Here is an 18,339-nt window from a genome sequence, read left to right as displayed (position 1 = left end):
GTCTTCCATTGTCCATTCTGCTCTAGGTTTTGGAATGGATTGACCAACAGCAACTGTGGCTGTAGCAACTGTTGCTACTTTGTGGGGAATGTGAGGACCATTCTCAATGCAGTTTACATAACCTTCATCTTGGGAGAGTAGATGAAGGTGCATTTTCACCTTCCAATGGTGATAACTGTCTTTGTCAAGAACTGGGATCTTTACTCCAATATCCTTCTTACTCATCTTTGTTAGATTCCAAGATCTTTAAACTCTTTGTATGTCAAGAGCCTGCTCTGATACCAATTGTTATTCCTAGTGGACTAACAATGAGATTTACAGAAGGGGGGTTGAATGTAAATCTCAAAACTTTTTCAAGTTTTGAGCAGTTTATGAAAGTTGTGTGTTCAAGAAGAACAAGTGTGTGAATTGCTTTAAGCTAATACAGACAGATATATATTCAAGCACAAATGTAAAGAACACAACAGACCTTAAAAACTTTTCTGGTGGATTTGTTGTTCCACCAGAGATGGTATTTTAGAAAATCTGTGATTAAACAATGTTGATCACAGCTGCATCCTAGTACAAACTAGATGAATTTTCTCTCAATATTTTTCTAAACAGCTCTGGAAAATCTCACATCTAATTACTAGCTTCTACTTGGTTTATATATTACCAAGTGTACAAGTGAAGAACAATATAAAATACAGTAATAAAATAAGATCTTCACTTGCTTCTTTTCCTGTTCACTCCAGTACTTTGTTGACTATTGCATCTTTGTACTAGAGAAGAACGGCTGCTTTTTCTGTTGTTCCTGAAATTCGGCTACCACATCTCAGTTGTCTCTATCAACCCATGTGCCTCTGTCTGTAGGTACAACTACCCCTTATCAACGGCTAATCATCAGAACATCCGTTGAAGCTTTCATCCGTTGATGCACTCATCCGTTGAAGGATGTTATCCGTTGAAGCTTTCATCCGTTGATGCACTCATCCGTTGAAGGATGTTATCCATTGATGACTTTATCCGTTGAAGCTTTAGAGACATCCGTTGAAGCTTAGCTTCTCATCCGTTGAAGGTCTTTAAGTCATCCGTTGATACCACTTCACTTATACAAAATTACAAGGCATGAAGTATTTACAATTGGCCTTCCTATCTGCATATCATCTAGTAGTCAACATGACTCATAGTTTCTCTCAACTTCCAAGAATTACATTTTAAATACAGAGACTGAAATATGCTACAACACTAGACTTATTTCTAAGTAAAGCTACACCATCAACGGATAGCCAAAGTGGTCTTATCCGTTGAGGCTACAGACACTAAATTTCTACTTAAGTATTTTGTTAAATATATCATCAAACTAATGCACATACATTCCTAACATGACTTGTCGATATCTCCAATCTTCATTTCTTCAATTTTGCTTGTCGATATTTTCCTGAGTTCTCTAGTAAGCTTTCCTGACTTCTCCACTCTGAATTCATTCATTTCTTCTAACCCGGTGGATATTGCTCATCCGTCGAGTAGTGATTGTATCCCGACGGATGTGCCTAACAGCAGTCATCTGTCGACTAGCCAAACTACTATTCTGATGGATGTTCCTCATCCGTCGGTGCTCTCTGCAACTTGAATGACTTCTCGATAAGCCATTCTGGAGTTCTCGAATGACTTCTCTATAACATTAAATATGTGACTTGTAGAGATCTTGACTTAGGGTATTTTTCTCCAAACAGATTTATTCAACTCCAAGCTTCTTCAAAATTCTTCTGAGGCATGATCTTCTTGATCTTCTTCCAGATAGAATCCTTAGGCTTGATACTCTTTTAGGAAAAAGATTTCAGTCTGCTCCTTTGCATTTTTACAGACTTTAAGTGTTACAAGTACAAAATACAAATTTAGATAACAATACAACTTACTTAGGGTTGACAAATTGTCTTAGTCTTGTTAAAGTACATGCATGTCTTTTACAACAAGCTAGAAGAAGTTAGAGCTATTGATGCTTACAAACATCTCCCAGAAAGATTAGTCTTCAGGTACACGGGTGGAAAAGAGATGACTTGGCCTTTTCACAGGATTCTCAGTGAAGGCTATTCTGTTTTGGTAAAGATTTTCTCCTCAATAAAGAAGAATTTTGGATTCAACATTGTTGCCAAGAAAATGGTTGAACAAAATTGAGGAGATAAGGAATAGCTGGGGAGGACCAAATGCACTCCCAAGAGTCCTAACAATTCCATACTCAGGAAGTAGAGTGCATTTGAGGCGTTACTAGTTGATGGAGTTCAAAGATGAAAAATACACCAGAAGATTCTTCAGGCTGGAAGATCAGCTAAAAATTTCAAGCAATGAAACTTTCATGGAGATGCAAGAAATGCTGGATCAGAAAAATGAAGACGAATCTAAATTCTAGAGGCAACTCCAACACCAAATTGAAGAAAATAATGTGAAATTTGGAAAAAAGTTTAGACAGTCAAGGAAATAAGCTAAATTTGCTCAGACTAGAGGAGTACCTTGAAAATGACTTGTGATTCTCTACAAACCTTCCTCTGTAAGATTTTTCAATAATATTTGCAGCACTTGTTAATTTTATCTACTATAATTCAGTCTGTATTCATAGGGTGTTTTGTTATCATCAAATTTCTCTTAATTTATGCCTACAATTCCGGTAGACATAAATTGGGGGAGATTGTTAGGAATATGTTGTGTACTTGATGATAAGTTAAACAAAATATATAGTAGATTTTAATTTAGTGAGTTTGTAGCTTTCAACGAATGATCACTTCAATATCCGTTGAAAGGGTAACTTATGTATTAATAAGTTTAGTAGCACATTTCTGCATATTGTAATGCCTTAGAGAACTAGATGTTGTAGAATGTTTTAAGTCATGGTGACTACTAGATTGATATGCAAGATAGGTTGGTTAATTGTAAATATTAGATATCTTGTAATCTTGTATAAATGAAATGGAGTCAACTGCTATGAAGATAGTCTCAACGGATGTTCCACAAGGCTTCAACGGATGATCAACTAAAGTTTCAACGGATGTTCAACTAAAGTCTCAACGGATGATCAACCACACTCTCAACGGATGATCCAACAAAGTCTCAACGGATGATCCCATTGAGTTTCAACGGATGATCTAACTGAGTTCCAACGGATGAACAAATTCAAAGAGCAGTTGATAGTGACTTGACAGTCATATACGTTGATTGTATGCAAATGGAATGTGGCAGCTTATTTACAGGTTTAGGGAACAAAGAAGCATCTCCATTTTTATGCTAAACTGAAGATATTCAAAGATGCTGGATAGAGAAATGAAGGAGCATAAAATTAGACTAAAATTATTTTGTCTTATTTGTTTGTCTTTATATCATGTAACTTGGTGATACATAAACCAAGTATAGCAAGTAGAACTATATCCAAGTTAGCAAGCAATTACCAGAGAAATTTAAAAAGCCATATATGTAAAGAATTTCTCTGTTCTTGTAAGTTCAACTTGTAAGCAACTGTGTGCAAACTTTGCATCACAAAGTTCTCATATTAATATATATCTCTGGTGGAAAAGTTCAATCCACCAGAAAATTTTTAAATACTTGTATTTGATTACTTTGTGTTTGATTTCTTCAATGCTTTCATTCTGCACTTTAGCTAAATCAAACACTCTTATATATTTATAGTAGAACAATTTTTAAAATTGAAAAAATAGTCATAATTACATTCAACCACCTTCTGTAATTTTTTGTTAGATTATTTGGGAATAACAATTTTATTTTTGATTCATTTTACTTTATTTAAATGAAGTCAAACCGAACCCGAGCCCTGTCCAACCCGTTAACCAAATTCGTAAAGTTTTGGTTAATCCAAATGGCCCGAATCCCAGCCCAGTGGCCCCAGTCCACCTGCCAACTCTAACTGTCACTATATAAATCCCGCTCTACACTCCTCAATGTAATGTAAAATACATATAGTATCTCATATATAAACCCTATCTAATATCAGCACACAACAATGCAATCGCACGATTCTCGTCTCGCTAGTGGCGCTCGCCGTAATAATAATAAACCCTCGTCACCTAAAAGAGGTATCGATTTTAACTTTAAATATTTGTATGTTTAGTTAAAATTTTGTACTCATTTGCATGCGATTTATAATTTTTGTTATGTTACGTATTTATTTCTATTATTCTTCGGAAGTAGTGTAATTTACAAAATTTACGATGTCGATTATTCTGCGTAATTTACAACGTAGTGATTATTTTGTAATTGTTGTGCGATGTAATTAACCTGAATTTGGGGAACGTTTGTTGCTTCTCGTGTTTCGGTTTATTTTTTTCACTGAGTTAAGTAATTGACAGTGTCGTGAAACTGAATTGTGAATGCAAAGGAAGTGATTGTTTGTTGATGTTATGCGGAGATATGAATCGGTTATTTGAACGAGATTGATTTTGAATTTGTTGTTGTCTAGTCGTTATTGCAGTAATTGGTTGCTTTATGCACACCGCGTAAAGGTTAATTAGAGATGACATGCCTGTTTCGATTTGTGAAATTGTGAATGAGATTTTGTTGTAGTGTTTACGGTTTACTTAATATATGAGAAAATTAATTTAGATAAAAGAGATTAGAGGAGAAGATTGATAGTTTGATTAGGTCATTCTGTAGTGATTTAGTCTAGGAGAAGTGTTGGCTAGAGATACGGATTCAGTCTCCGCATTATGATGCTTTACCTAATCAGCAATCTGCAGTTCATTTACGAAGGCGGTTTATGTATTTGTTGCATTTAAGTCGGTGAATAGGGAAGCTACTTTGTTCTAGTATATTGTTGGAAAACATGTGATGTGTTAATGGAGTCCACGCGTGATATAAATGATGTTTGGAGTTTGATTAATGTTAAACTCCGCTATAAACATAGCCTGATGGCCCTGATTTATTTGTTTTTCCCTCCCATTTTCTTGATGTACTTTTGAATAAAAGCACATATAAACGGTCATAAATCTATAAACGGTCATAAGTCTATAAACGGCCATAAGTCGAATTCACTTGCTTTAGTTTGCTTGTGATTTCCGTTTGTTGCTTTAGTCAGTTGACGACTTGACGTGCATATGCATTGTTCTTTGATAGTGTATATTTGCACATGTGATTTATCTGCTGCATATTGCTGCACTATAAATTTATTTTGCATTCTTAAGTTTTTTTTCTGTAATTACAAGTTGGAACAATATTAAAGACCATTGTTGCAGTGATTGATTGGGTGATGTACTTGTGATTTCGTGAAAAAAAATTTGCTGTGATGTTTCCATATTATATGAGAATTAGTACCTTAGATATAAAGAGATTGGAGAAAGATTAATAGTAAAATTAGTTTGGTCTAGCAAAACTGTTGACTACTACTTAGTAGACGGCCTGCAGTGAATTTAAGGTTACAGTGTATTATCGTTGCATTTAAGCCATTAAATCATATTTACTAGGGAAGTACTTCTCCCTAGTATATTATTGGAATATATATGATATTCAAATTTAGTTCACACACAAAAGAAATGATGCTCGGAGTGTAATCTATGTGCAATTTCTTTAGAAATGGAACATGCTGGCCTGAGATCTTATTTTTCGTCCCAATACCATATTCTTAACATATATTTGAAGGAAAACTCCTATAAATGCTCATATATTGGATTCACTTGCATTGATTTCCTGTTGATGGCTTAGTGAATTGAATGCAGGTGCATTCTTCTTTAATAGTAGATACCTGTAAGTAGCACAGAAATGCTATATATCTTAATTTTTGCAATGCATATTTTTTTCTGTATAAATGCATAATTATAATATAATATTAACATCTGTATAAATGTTAACTAAGATCTTGTGTCTTATTCTGTCATCATTCATTGTCTAGGTTATAGGGAGAAGATTACATACATAAAGTTCCTTATATCGAATGCCAAAGCTGGTATAGTTATTGGGAAAGGTGGTTGCACAATTTCTGACTTCCAGTCACAATCTGAAACACTCATTCAGTTATCAAGGAATTATGAATTCTTTCCGGGAACATCTGATAGGATCATTATGGTTTCCGGACAAATCAATTGCGTGCTCAAGGCGGTTGAGTTGATCCTTGAGAAGTTTCTTAATGAGGTAATCAGAGCAACTCCCTTCGTGTTAGCTTCTAGTTGATTTCACCACAAAGTACAATTTAAATTCATATAATTCTGTTTACCTTTAGACATATGGTGAAGAAGGTGAGGATGAGCCAAGTTCAAAGGTCACACTTGTAGTACCTCATAGCTGTTGTGGTGGAATCATTGGAAAGGGAGGGTCTACTATAAAGTATGCACAATACCTATTACTTGTCGTCCATTTATTAGTCATTTTTAAGGAGATATTTTGTATCTTATATCTTTAATCTATTTTTTTGAGTATTGTAAAAGCGCACTGCAAGAAATGATTTGATTTCTTTTTTGTTTAAATTAATTGCTCACTTGTTATGTTCAGTAGTTTCTATCTATTTTATTGCATACCCCATCCCTGCTGAACAATGATTGATGCTCTGCTCATGAATTTTGTAGTGACTGTATTTGAGTCTGTTTCTTGTGCTAGTTTAAGCTCTTTTTTAATCTATTTTTTTTATTGACAATGCAAGATAGGGAGCTTATAGATTTTGGGTTTCCGTGCTTGCAATATGTTTTTTCGTGCTTTTTAGCCTTATTGGCATGCATCTGATCCATTAGATGATTCATTTCGATTATAGGAAAAATAATGATATATAATACCCATTTTAAACTGTCCAAAATTGCATGTTAAGGTAAGATATTTTTTAGGTTTGTATTTTTACATGTTTATAGTAATTATTTGTAAAATGTAAGTTCACTAAATCAAGCTACACTATTAATTACAAATGAGTAAATTCTGTTGGTTGGTACTTTCTATTAAGATTTTTGCTCCAAGGAAGAATATTTTTCATGGTTTCTGCCTGAAAACCATATACAAATGAGTATATCACTTGGATTGCCTTTTGGTATAAGCACTGACAGAGAACCAGTGGAGCATTGGTGTTATTTCATCTACAGTTTATCTGCATGCAATTTTTAAATCAGTCAAAACAAAGAGAACTACAAATAACGTCGTGTATTAATGTTGCATGAGTTCTTAAAATATTAATATATGTTTATTAATTGTCTGAGTGTGAGACGGGGCATATTTCATTTTATTATTTTAAGTTTTGTTCCTTGTATTGAACGGAATTTCACTTTTGGTAATGAGAGAATCAGGTGAATTCTATATCTACAACATCGTACTTGAAGGATCAGCGATATTTATTTAGCTTAATGTTGTAGTTTTACTGAATATTTGTGTGCATGTGATCCGTGAACAGGTCGCTCGTAGAATTGTCCCAAGCAGGCATTAAAATATCCTCTCAGAATGACCACTATACCGGTTTGTCTGATAGGCTAGTGGCAGTGGTTGGTACTATTTCAGAACAGATGCGGGCCATTGACTTAATTTTGCTGAAGTTGACTAAAGATCCTTACTATACACAATCCATGAATGTTCCGTTGTCATATGCTGGTACGAATATATAATCTTTAATTTTGTTCAGTTCGAGCTCATTCTGATCACAGATCTATCTACTAGAAGGCCAAAAGAAAGAAGTAAAATGACTTGTAATTGTGTTTATGTACCATAGGACATTCGTCATGGCCTCTCAGGAGCCAAGAGCATGTACTTCACGTAATTATATTTAGAAAAATGACATATATTAAAAATTGATTTTTTACTGGATAAGCAAGTTAATTCCGCTTAGAATTAGTAGGTAAGGGATAAACTCCACTTAGAATTTGTAGATAAGAGATAGACTGTCAGTAGGTTGTTCGAACGTATACAATACAATACACATGTGTTTGTAGTCCTCATTGTCTTCATATATTGGGAAGGAATTGAAACAGTAATTGCTTAGCTAGCTCAATTCATTTTACTGTATTGCTGTTGTACTATTGCCTCATAAGACCAATGATCTTTCTTTTTGACTATTATTTTAATTTTTTGTAATTTAAGAAAGGCCAAGTATGAACACTGTAAAAACAAAGCTCAGATCTACGAATAAATCATAAGCAGATGTTGTTGAATCACAGTGCTCACTATAATAAGTTGTCGATGTAATAGACGGTTTAGCTTTCTTGTGACGAGTCCTTAAGAACACTAAGCATCGCCAAACATTCTTGACGATGATCCCCAAATTTTAGCTAGTTTGCAACTTTACACATACCTATCTATAGCTATTTCTGTTTTTCCCATAGATGATTATATGCATGAGCAAATGATTTGGTATTTACCTTTTAAATTGCAAGACCACAATAACAGAATATTCCATAAAGGAGATCATCTGATATATAGTATTCCATCCTTTTTTAAGTTAGATATCTGTTTTGTTTCTATAAATTACAGAATTGCAATATCTTTTGAATTGGGGGAAATGCTTATATATATTCGATTTCACAAAAAAGGAAGAAGAAGCTATATTTGTAAGAGTCAATGTATCAAAGAACTATATATTTTGTAAATATTGATCTTTGACTAAACTTGGACAGGATCGTCAGGGCTTGGAATTTATTATAATTGATGATATATTTGCTAAAAGTTAAAGCTCTATGTAATTTTTGTATAAACACTATTTTGTTAGAAGAATAATCGTATATGTATGTCTAAAACTTGGGAAGCTGATACAAAAAGCATTTCAGTAGGCAGGGATGGAGCCTCATGGAACCGGGGGTTCCTGCGGTGTACTCTGAACCTTGGTGTCTATTAATTTAATGTAATTTTCTTTTAAAAATTTTTAGGTGTCCATGCTTGTCCAGAATGTTGAATTAGAGTCATACCCGAGGTATTTTAAAGGACTGAACTACACTTTTGGTTGGAATACCATTAATATCTGAGAGATATAACTTATATGTACTTGGTAATTTAACAAGTATTGTCTGTCGGGTTGGTTGTTTTATTTCCTTCATTAACTTACCCTCAAGTATAAAGCTGCATTCATGACTGTCATTAGGTGCTTCTGTATGCCATATTATTCAGGCACTAAAAAGGTTGTACCAAGTTTGATTTAGGAGCTTTTGTTAGCTAAAATGTAGAAGGTGCTCTAACAGAGTCGTTATTTACAAAGTTACAGGCATGCGAGGTACCTCTTTGATTGGTACTCAGAGAGGGTTCTTTTTTATCATACGTACAACATCCATAAGACACCTGGGAGAGGAGAGAAGCCACACAAGCTCTCAGTTGTTCATAATCTGATTTATCTCTTTATTATTTATTTAACTTATGGGTTGCATATTGTTTCAATATTAGGGTTTAATGTAGCCTACTATAATGGAGTTGGAGCCAAGATGTTCACCAACAGCTATCAGAACAAGTATCGACATAACAAGGTTAGTTCTATCTGTAAGTACATTTACAAAAATTATTAATACCTGCTTCTAGTTGTCTTCACAGTACCAATGTAGTGACTGCTAAAAGTTTAGATTGTGACTAACAAATTAACCATCCACGCACATGCGAAATGCTCTGTATGTAAAAATGAAGAGTTTAAAAAGATTAAAATTAGTCCACTTGATGTACACATATATTTGTATATTTTAAAAATTAACTTTCTTAATATAGTTTTTCAAGTCACATGTAAGAACTTATTAGATGTCTCACTATTAATCCGGTTATAATATCAAGAAAAGAGGAAGAGTAGCTCATATACTGGGATGAAGGTGCAGATACTACATTCTGGAGGATCAGCCTTTTTTGACACATTTAATAGTGCTTATAAGCTATCTGTGGTAATATTTTGGTCTACTGTTTTCAGTCCTAAAAACTTTTAGGTCAAATGAACCAAAACAATTTGACTCAAGTAATTTCATTGATTTTGTATCCTTGTTTAATTTCAAGTGGCTTTTCAGCATATGTAACTAAATACACTTTTATTGAAATTTACGTCACTTTGAGAAACATAAAACTACAAGATGATTCCTTATGCATCAAAATTGTTTTCATAGTTGATACTACTTTTAATGTGAATCAAAAAACTCGGTAAGCAATGAAGAACATATTATCACTAAATATAATTCAAGAAAGGTCTCAGTACTAACATGAAGTCATAACATATACCAGCAATGGTTCTGTAATGACCTTATGCAGTAAGGCTTGAGTTAAAGTGCTAAGCTCAGAGGATGTTATGTCGTTTTTTGGTATTGCCTTGATTTTTAGTCTTCTATCCAACTTCTTGACCATCATTGTTTTGCATCACTATCAGTCTTGATGGTATCCTTTAAGACCCGTCTTTGAGTAAATGTATGCAAATGTTAAATATTCAAGCTACGGAGTAGTTGAGCATACTGATTTGGTTTGGGCAGCTGATCAAATAAGCTTGCTGGCATTCTCTAACTAAAAGTTTATCTTGGTAGAAACCAAATCATATTATAGTTTTATGATAGCCAAGTTTTGGCTTGAGATGGCAATTGATCTTCTATGTACCTGTTACCCTAATAGTTACTGGATGGTAATTCTTGAAGTTCTTTTCCATGCATGTACAATTGCACAATAATGATAGGGTGGTTGTCCTAGAAGTTGGTCATATTTTTTCCTAAAAAGAACTAAAGCTAAAAAAGACAGTGAAACACCTCGAATCGTATAGTAGATCCGGTCCTTGCACTTGTTTTCTGATTGCCTTTTATATCCTCTTACCTTTTGTGTTCATGTAATAGTTTCCAATTACAAAATACTACAGTGATGAGCTGATTCATATATACTGCACTGTGTACTGTAATTATGTAATTATATCTGGAGATTATAACTTATCTGTTTTCTGGTTTCTATAACCAGGGCCCTGGTGTTCTGCAGGATGGCAAGAGTAACTCTGTCACCGTTGGCGTTGCTGATGAATGTATAGGGCTTGTTGTTGGTCGTGGAGGAAAGAATCTAAGAGAGATTATCGAGGTATATCAGCTGTTTCCTGTTGGCTTTTTATGGCCAGTTTTTAACTCCTACTACTTATTTTCTTTTACAGATTAGTGGGGCCTCGATAAAGATATCAAAGAGAGATGATTTTATATCCGGGACAACTGACAGGTATAGAACCTAATAAAAATGATGCACTTATCCCTGATTGTTTAAGCTTAAAGTAACCTTTTTATGTTGTGTTTGGTTGGGAAGAATAAATGGAATTAATGAAATTAAAAGGGAATAATGAAGGTAGGAGGTAAGAATTGAAAAAAAATTGAGCCAGTGCAAATTGTCTATGATGAGAATTGTGAAGAAGATAGGTATGTTGGAAAATTAATGGAGCATTCCTTTTCAAATTGGGCTTGAGCTCTAGTTTAGGTGTGCAGGAGAAGGAATCAAAATATTGAACATCTAAGCGTAATATAGCTCAAATTTCATTTCATTCCCTGCGATATTATTATTCATCCCAACCAAATACAACATTAGTGTTAGTAATAGAAAGTACCTCCCTAGGTACCTTTAAATATTTGAAAGCAGCATTCTAAAGATGCTTCTAACACAAGTGTTTTTCAGCTTATCTGGCATGAACCTGCACTGTTTGAGGCTTATTGTTCTAATGTGCTTCCACCAAATTTTGGCAGGAAAGTGACGATCACAGGGTCACAAAGAGCAATCCGTGTAGCCGAGGACATGATAAACCGCAAAGTGGATTCCGCTTTTGAGCAGTACTAGAGTGATCAGGAAGATCTTTGTTCCATTTTTGTTGTGAGGTTTATTGGTAAACCTTTCTGCAAGTTCTATATTTCTTTTACAAATGTTGGAGTTAGTTGAGAGTAAACTAGCAGATATGCGCGCATAGTTATATGAATGCTCTACATGGAGACTACCTTGGCAACAGATTGTAGTCTCCAATTGACATTATTCCTAAAAGAGGCCTTTATACAACAATAATCCAGCTACAATTTCCTGTAGGAGCAATTGTAATTGTACGATATATGTAGCTTTGCTAACCTCTTGGGAGTAAACATTTTGGCAAATATGCCTGTTAAAGCTTTTGTTTACTTTTTGGGTGTTATATGAATCTGATTGGTTTCGTTATTTTCATATATTGTTATTATACTCATCACAGGTTATAATTGACCACTTTATTTGATGATTGCAAATATGTCAGTTTCACCGCGTGAAGGTGATTCAAAAGTCCCTGCAGGCTGCAAGATTTTTTTTGCACAAGTTAACAGAAATTGCGGCTGTGCTATATTCATGGAGAGATTTTCACTACTCGAAGTGTCCTAAAGTATAAACCAACTTAACGAAGCTAGGAGATAAAAGGTAATTTTAAACCGTGCTTAATATTATTAGTACAGGAGTATTATCTAGCATGCAAGTCAGTTTGAAACAGGATATGTTGTTATTGAACAATGAGGTACGTATAATCATTATACATTAATTGAGTGATACTGTGGGAAAAACACCCATGCAGCATTCACCTACACATATATAAACGAATGTGCGATAAAAGCCAACTTATTGCGCAAATATAGTGGCCAATTGGCCTCTTAATTTAGTTAATATATGCATGGCATAAACTGTTCATGGTTCATGATCACCACCATCACCACCACCCGATCCATAGCCTGATCCGTAACCTGATCCGCTACCATATCCTGACCCAGAGCCAGAACCACCGCCACCGCCTCCTCCACCTCCACCGCCACCTCCACCTCCACCTCCACCACCTGATCCATACCCTGAGCCACTGCCACTACCATACCCTGAGCCACTACCTGATCCGGAACCACCACCAGATCCCCCTCCACCTCCTCCCCCTTGACCCCCACCACCTCCTCCACCTCTTCCACCACCTGATCCGTACCCCGATCCACTTCCAGACCCATAACCTGATCCGTAACCCCCACCTGTCCCCCTTCCACCTCCCCCACCACCCCCTCCTCCACTTCCTCCCCCTCCCCCTCCACCATTACCATACTCTTCCCCTTCCCCACCATACCCTGAACCACCTCCTGATCCATACCCAGAACCGTATCCTGAACCAGACCCATAATCCGACCCACCTCCTCCCCCGCCGCCTCCTTTCCCCCCTCCGCCCCCACCTCCGCCACCTTTACCATACAAAGCCTTAGGAGATCTGGCTGCGAAACAAACATCCACTAAGAATAGAACCAGAAATGCAGAAGCAATCACCTTGGAACTAGCCATTTTCATAAACTTTCCGAAACACAAAAGAGAGAAATTTTTCGACTTTGTGTTAGCGAAGTACAAGTTGAATGTAGGACAAATTATGGTGAAGCAAGGGACTACTTATATAGGCATTGCTCAACAGTAAAGTTGCATGGGAATTCTAGTAGTTTCTGTTTAAATTGTGCTTTATTGATTGAAAAAACGAAGGTGTCCCATAAGGAGAGAGTTAGTGGTGTTGTTGGAGTGGTAGGTGCCTAAACGGTAGTGGTGGTAAGTGTCAATTGTGATAAGTGGGGGACTCATTATATGTTTCTGTGTTCATACAAATTCTTATTGCAGTCTAGCTTTTTCCCACTTCTAACTTCACCGCCGTAAACAAAATATGGACGAAACACTAACAACATCTCAAGTCAATATTGTAGACTTAATGTGTGTGTGTCTGTGTGCGTCTTCATGAAAAGATCAATTTGTCCATGCATTGCTTCGGTAACAGCTGGCTTCATAAATGAAAAAGACTCTCATGACTAGTGGTTATAATTAGCTATTCTACGTTATCAAGAAGTTAAGAGTTCGAAAGTGCGCATGTAATAAATCATTTAAAAATATATATAACCACTCCTATTGTCATATAGTGAAAACGAAAGGAATAAAGGATGGATTTGTTGCCCGTGGCATAAAGCCAAGTTAACAAAATAGTTGAACCATGATACTCTATTAGTATTATATGTGCAGGGGCTAACCGTCACATGGTAGGATTACAAGAATAAATTCATAATTTGAGTATCAATAAAAATCCCAATGTATAACTAAAATAATTACCTCTAATAAGAGGCAAAATTACTTCAGTTATACAAATAATTAATCATATCTAAAAATCACCATAATCTTTATATAGTTCTTCAAAGTGTCAAATCACATATGTCTGTGAATGACTGGAGGCCATACGCGTGGTATGGACAATGCCCACCAATCTCTTTCATACAGATTCAAACAATATATATTTGAAAACCACAAAAAGGACGAAGACCCACAAGATAAATTACAATCAAAGTGTAAAATACACTTTACTAGTGGGCATACTCTTGGTGTTTACGTTTAGAGGCTTGACAGATGGTGATTCTACATTCTCTATAGGCCCATTTCATAGTGGACTTCATTATTATGCATGAACAAAATCAAACACGCCACATCTTCTATTTCACTTCTAGTGCTTTACTATATAGGTTTTGACTTCTTCACTTAATATTGTTTGTTTAATTTGTGCCAATATTGATTTGACACATTGCTATAATGTTATCTCAGCACAATACAGAAGGTAAGTCCAATCATAATGCCCTGTTTAAAAATATGTCATATATTGTTCCAGATTACTTTTAGAATTGAATCTGAATCTGGGATTACAATGTGTCGAGATCTTCTCAAACTTAACTAGGATCATACATATCAATTAGCTAATACCTACAATTTCCACACTTCGTCTTATGTACTCCCTCCATCCCGCATATATTGATCACCGTTCTAAATTCACGTATTTACCAATCAAGTAAAAATTACCTAATTTAATACCAAATATTAATATATTTGAAAAATATTAACATTTATAGAACTTAATTTGCTATGATATAGAAATGTGGCCAGTACTTTCAAGACAAATTAATAAGAAATCGTGAACAATATAAATGGGACGAAGGATATATATGTTTAAACTCAATGATGGTATCTTTAAATTAAGCATCGACTAATTCCGTGTCAGCGGTCGTGATAATACAGAGAATGTAAGTGTTATTTGTGTTATTTGAAATGAGCGAGCGTAAAGCGTTTATAGGTGATTTATTAACTCCCTCGTCAAATTCTTGGGCTTGGACATGCAATGAAAACTACCAAGTTAGGAACGATCGGGGCAAATGAAACTTTCGGTGAAGCGGTGAAATGCGTAGATATAAGAAAGAACCGATATATGTATCATGAGCTCGAAAAATATCTGTTTTAAGCATTTATTAATGTCACGGAAATTCACACTAAAAATTGGACCAATGAAAGTCTTAAAACAATATCATCTTTATTTTTGGAGGGAGAAAGAAATATGATCCAAGACAACGATTTCGCTGGGATCACATATATTATTAATATGAATTGAAGTTTGGACGAAAATATATAAAAATAGAAATTGTTAATGCATATAATGCACGGTGATTTGAAAAATACGATAAAAACAAATTAATAATAACATATTTCAGGTATTAAGTCAAAGAGTTAACAACAAAAAATAATTTTTTTTATCAAATCACGACAATAATTTATGAGGGGTTAAGAAAGCTGGGGTCGAAGTTTATCTTACAAAGTGAATCCAAGTTTAATTCAACCAAAAATATCCGATATATCATGCTTATTACAGGGTTCGTATTAGTTAGTGACAAGGCATTACAGCTGTAGTTTAGAAATCAGTCAGTCTAGTTATTCCCACCTAATTCTGTTAGACTTGTCACATTGTGTGTGTGTATATATATATATATATATTTATATTTAACCTGTCGCTTGTAACAGATTTGAGAAGATACAATTTCTGGTTTATAAGAATTAGATATTTCATCTCTCTCTCTCTCTCTCTCCCCCTAATAAGCAGATTACAGTGTAAACAACTAATAGAGATGAAGTGTTTGATGAAGATTGTGTAATCTAACATGGTATCAGAGCCTCACTAGATCAGATTTAGTGTTGAAAGCGCTCAATTCAGTGATTACACCTGTTGATCTTCATAATCAAAGATTGATCTATAAGTTTTTCTGATTTCAGTAGTACTCGATCTGTAAGTTCTTCGTTACTACATGAAGATATTCATCAATATAACTGTCAATTGAACGGTTACCTCAGTGTGTAATTAGTGATTGTTTCTACTTGAATACATATTGTGTCTATTTAGTCAAGTATGTCTACAAGTGCATCATATTCCGCAACTATAGTAGGTTCTACTTCACTCCTAAAAATACTTGATTGTCATGATCCGTACTATCTGCATCCATCAGATAGTCCTGGAATGCAGATTACTACTATAGTACTTGTCGAGAGTAATTACTATCAATGACAACGATCTATGGAAATTGCGTTGTCTTCAAAACTGAAATTAGGTTTTATTGATGGTTCTTATGTCAAGCATGTTAGTACATCTGCTCTTTTAGTGCACTGGCTGAGATGTAACAATATGGTTACTTCTTATTTGCTTAATTCCGTGTCTGCAAATATTCGAAACAGTATCGTGTATTTACCAACTGCTAGAGAAATCTGGTTAGATGTAGCTGTTCGTTATGCACAAAGTAATGTGCCTAAGTTATTTCATCTTCAGAAAGAACTAGCACATCTGTCATAGGGCACCTTATATGTTTCATCCTACTATACCAAATTCAGAACACTTAATGATGAATTAGAATGTTTAGTGTCAAAACCTAGATATGCCTGCAATTTGTGCACGTTTGCAGTGAATACTAAGTTGGATGCTTTAGATGCAGCTCTGCAACTAACTCAATTTTTGATAGGTTTAAATGACTCATTTGTGAATACTCGAGATCAAGTGCTTATGATGCAACCTCTTCCGTCTCTAAATCAGAGTTATGCTATTTTACTCTAAGAGGAGAGTCAACGTGAGTCTCATCCCTACAGTTTTGCCTCTGAAAATCTAGCCATGACTGTTAAGGCATCTTATCTGGTTAAGCAATCAGTTAAAGGTGCTAAGAAATCTGATTTGGTATGTGAGTATTGTCATATGTCTGGGCATTCCAAAGCAACTTGCTATTGCATTCACGGTTTCCCATCCTGGCATAAGTTTTTTGGTAAACCAAAACCAAAACATCTGCAGCAATGCAATCCTGTAGTTGCAAATGTGACTCAAACACATGTGTCTACTCCTCTAAGTAGTACTGATTCTGTGAGTGAAGGTCTTCATGTGGCTGATGGTTTTCGTTTGTCTAAAGGACAATGTATGCGGTTAATTCAACTGCTACAGAAAAATATTGGAGGATCTTCTTTATCTAAGTCTGAATATGATCAGATTGATGGCTCTTTGCAAGCCACAACAACAACACATTTGGGTAATCATTGGTTTGCAGGGATGGTGACACATGTTGTTTATCAGGTCTATACTTTGCCATCTTCATATTCTCTGAATAAATGGATTATTGATACGGGAGCAACGGATCATATTACTCTATTTCTTCATTTACTGGATCATGTTCAACCTTATTCTTCCAGTTTACAACTCCCGAATGGTGCTACAGCTGAAGTTACTCATATGTGTACTTTAACGTTGTGTAATTCTATAGTTTTGACTAATATCTTGTGTGTGCCAACATTTGCATATAATCTACTTTCTATTTCAAAACTTTTGAAGGACACATCATGTCATGTTACTTTCCTGGCTGACAAGTGTTATCTACAAGATCAACTCTCAGGAAATATCGATGACAAATGTGATGACAGCTAGGTCTTCTCACATTTCTCCTCCTCAGTTAGATTCCCTTGATGCTTTTATTGCTCAAGTGCACAGTTTGGATGTGTGGCATGCAAGGTTGGGCCATGCCACTGCATCTGTGGTACACAAGTTACCAGTCAAGTTTACTACCCCAGTTTTAAGCACTTGTGATAGTTGTTACTATGCAAAGCAATCTAGATTCCCATTTCCAGTTAGTCAACATCAAAGTTCTCATATTTTTGATCCTGTGCATGCTGACTTATGGGGTCCCTATCGATTTAGGGCTGATGGACGGTGTAATATGTTTCTCACCATTGTAGATGATAAGTCCAGGAGCACTTGGGTTTATTTGTTGTCAGAGAAGTCTATGGTTCCCAACTTACTTGTAGAATTTTTTAATCTAGCCAAGAATCAGTTCCATACTAGTGTTAAAGTTCTGCGTACTGATAATGGGACTGAGTTTATGAATCAGCATTTGGCTACTACTTTGGCAGACTTAGGCATCATTCATTAATCCAGTTGTGTATACACTCCCCAGCAAAATGGCTTGGTGGAACGTAAACACTGTCATCTTCTACAATGTGCTCGGGCCTTACATTTTCATGCTTGTTTACCCGTTGTTTTCTGGGGTGATTGTTTACTCACGGCAACATACTTGATTAACAGGACTCCTACTGCTAAACTCCTTGATAAGAGTCCATATGAGATTCTGTTAGGCAAAC

General features: G+C 35.3%; 2 protein-coding genes across 2 annotated transcripts; one reads left to right on the top strand and one right to left on the bottom strand.

The window, feature by feature from the left end:
• Positions 1 to 3,951: 3,951 nt before the first annotated feature.
• On the top strand, positions 3,952 to 12,017 carry LOC141698303 (protein BTR1-like). The gene is made up of 8 exons (XM_074502975.1): positions 3,952 to 4,061; positions 5,870 to 6,108; positions 6,197 to 6,300; positions 7,346 to 7,539; positions 9,316 to 9,395; positions 10,837 to 10,950; positions 11,021 to 11,082; positions 11,598 to 12,017. The coding sequence occupies exons 1-8, from the start codon at positions 3,989 to 3,991 to the stop codon at positions 11,686 to 11,688; spliced, it is 957 nt and encodes a 318-aa protein (XP_074359076.1). The 5' UTR covers positions 3,952 to 3,988; the 3' UTR covers positions 11,689 to 12,017.
• Positions 12,018 to 12,345: 328 nt separating this feature from the next.
• On the bottom strand, positions 12,346 to 13,532 carry LOC141697726 (uncharacterized). Its single transcript, XM_074502232.1, has one exon. The coding sequence runs from the start codon at positions 13,177 to 13,179 to the stop codon at positions 12,547 to 12,549; it is 633 nt and encodes a 210-aa protein (XP_074358333.1). The 5' UTR covers positions 13,180 to 13,532; the 3' UTR covers positions 12,346 to 12,546.
• Between the last annotated feature and the right edge of the window lie 4,807 nt (positions 13,533 to 18,339).

This window comes from Apium graveolens, chromosome 11 (genome assembly GCF_009905375.1).
Source record: "Apium graveolens cultivar Ventura chromosome 11, ASM990537v1, whole genome shotgun sequence".
Classification (NCBI taxonomy): domain Eukaryota; kingdom Viridiplantae; phylum Streptophyta; class Magnoliopsida; order Apiales; family Apiaceae; genus Apium; species Apium graveolens.
The sequence above is the reverse complement of the archived record's forward strand: the minus strand, read 5'-3'. Positions and strand labels throughout refer to the sequence as shown.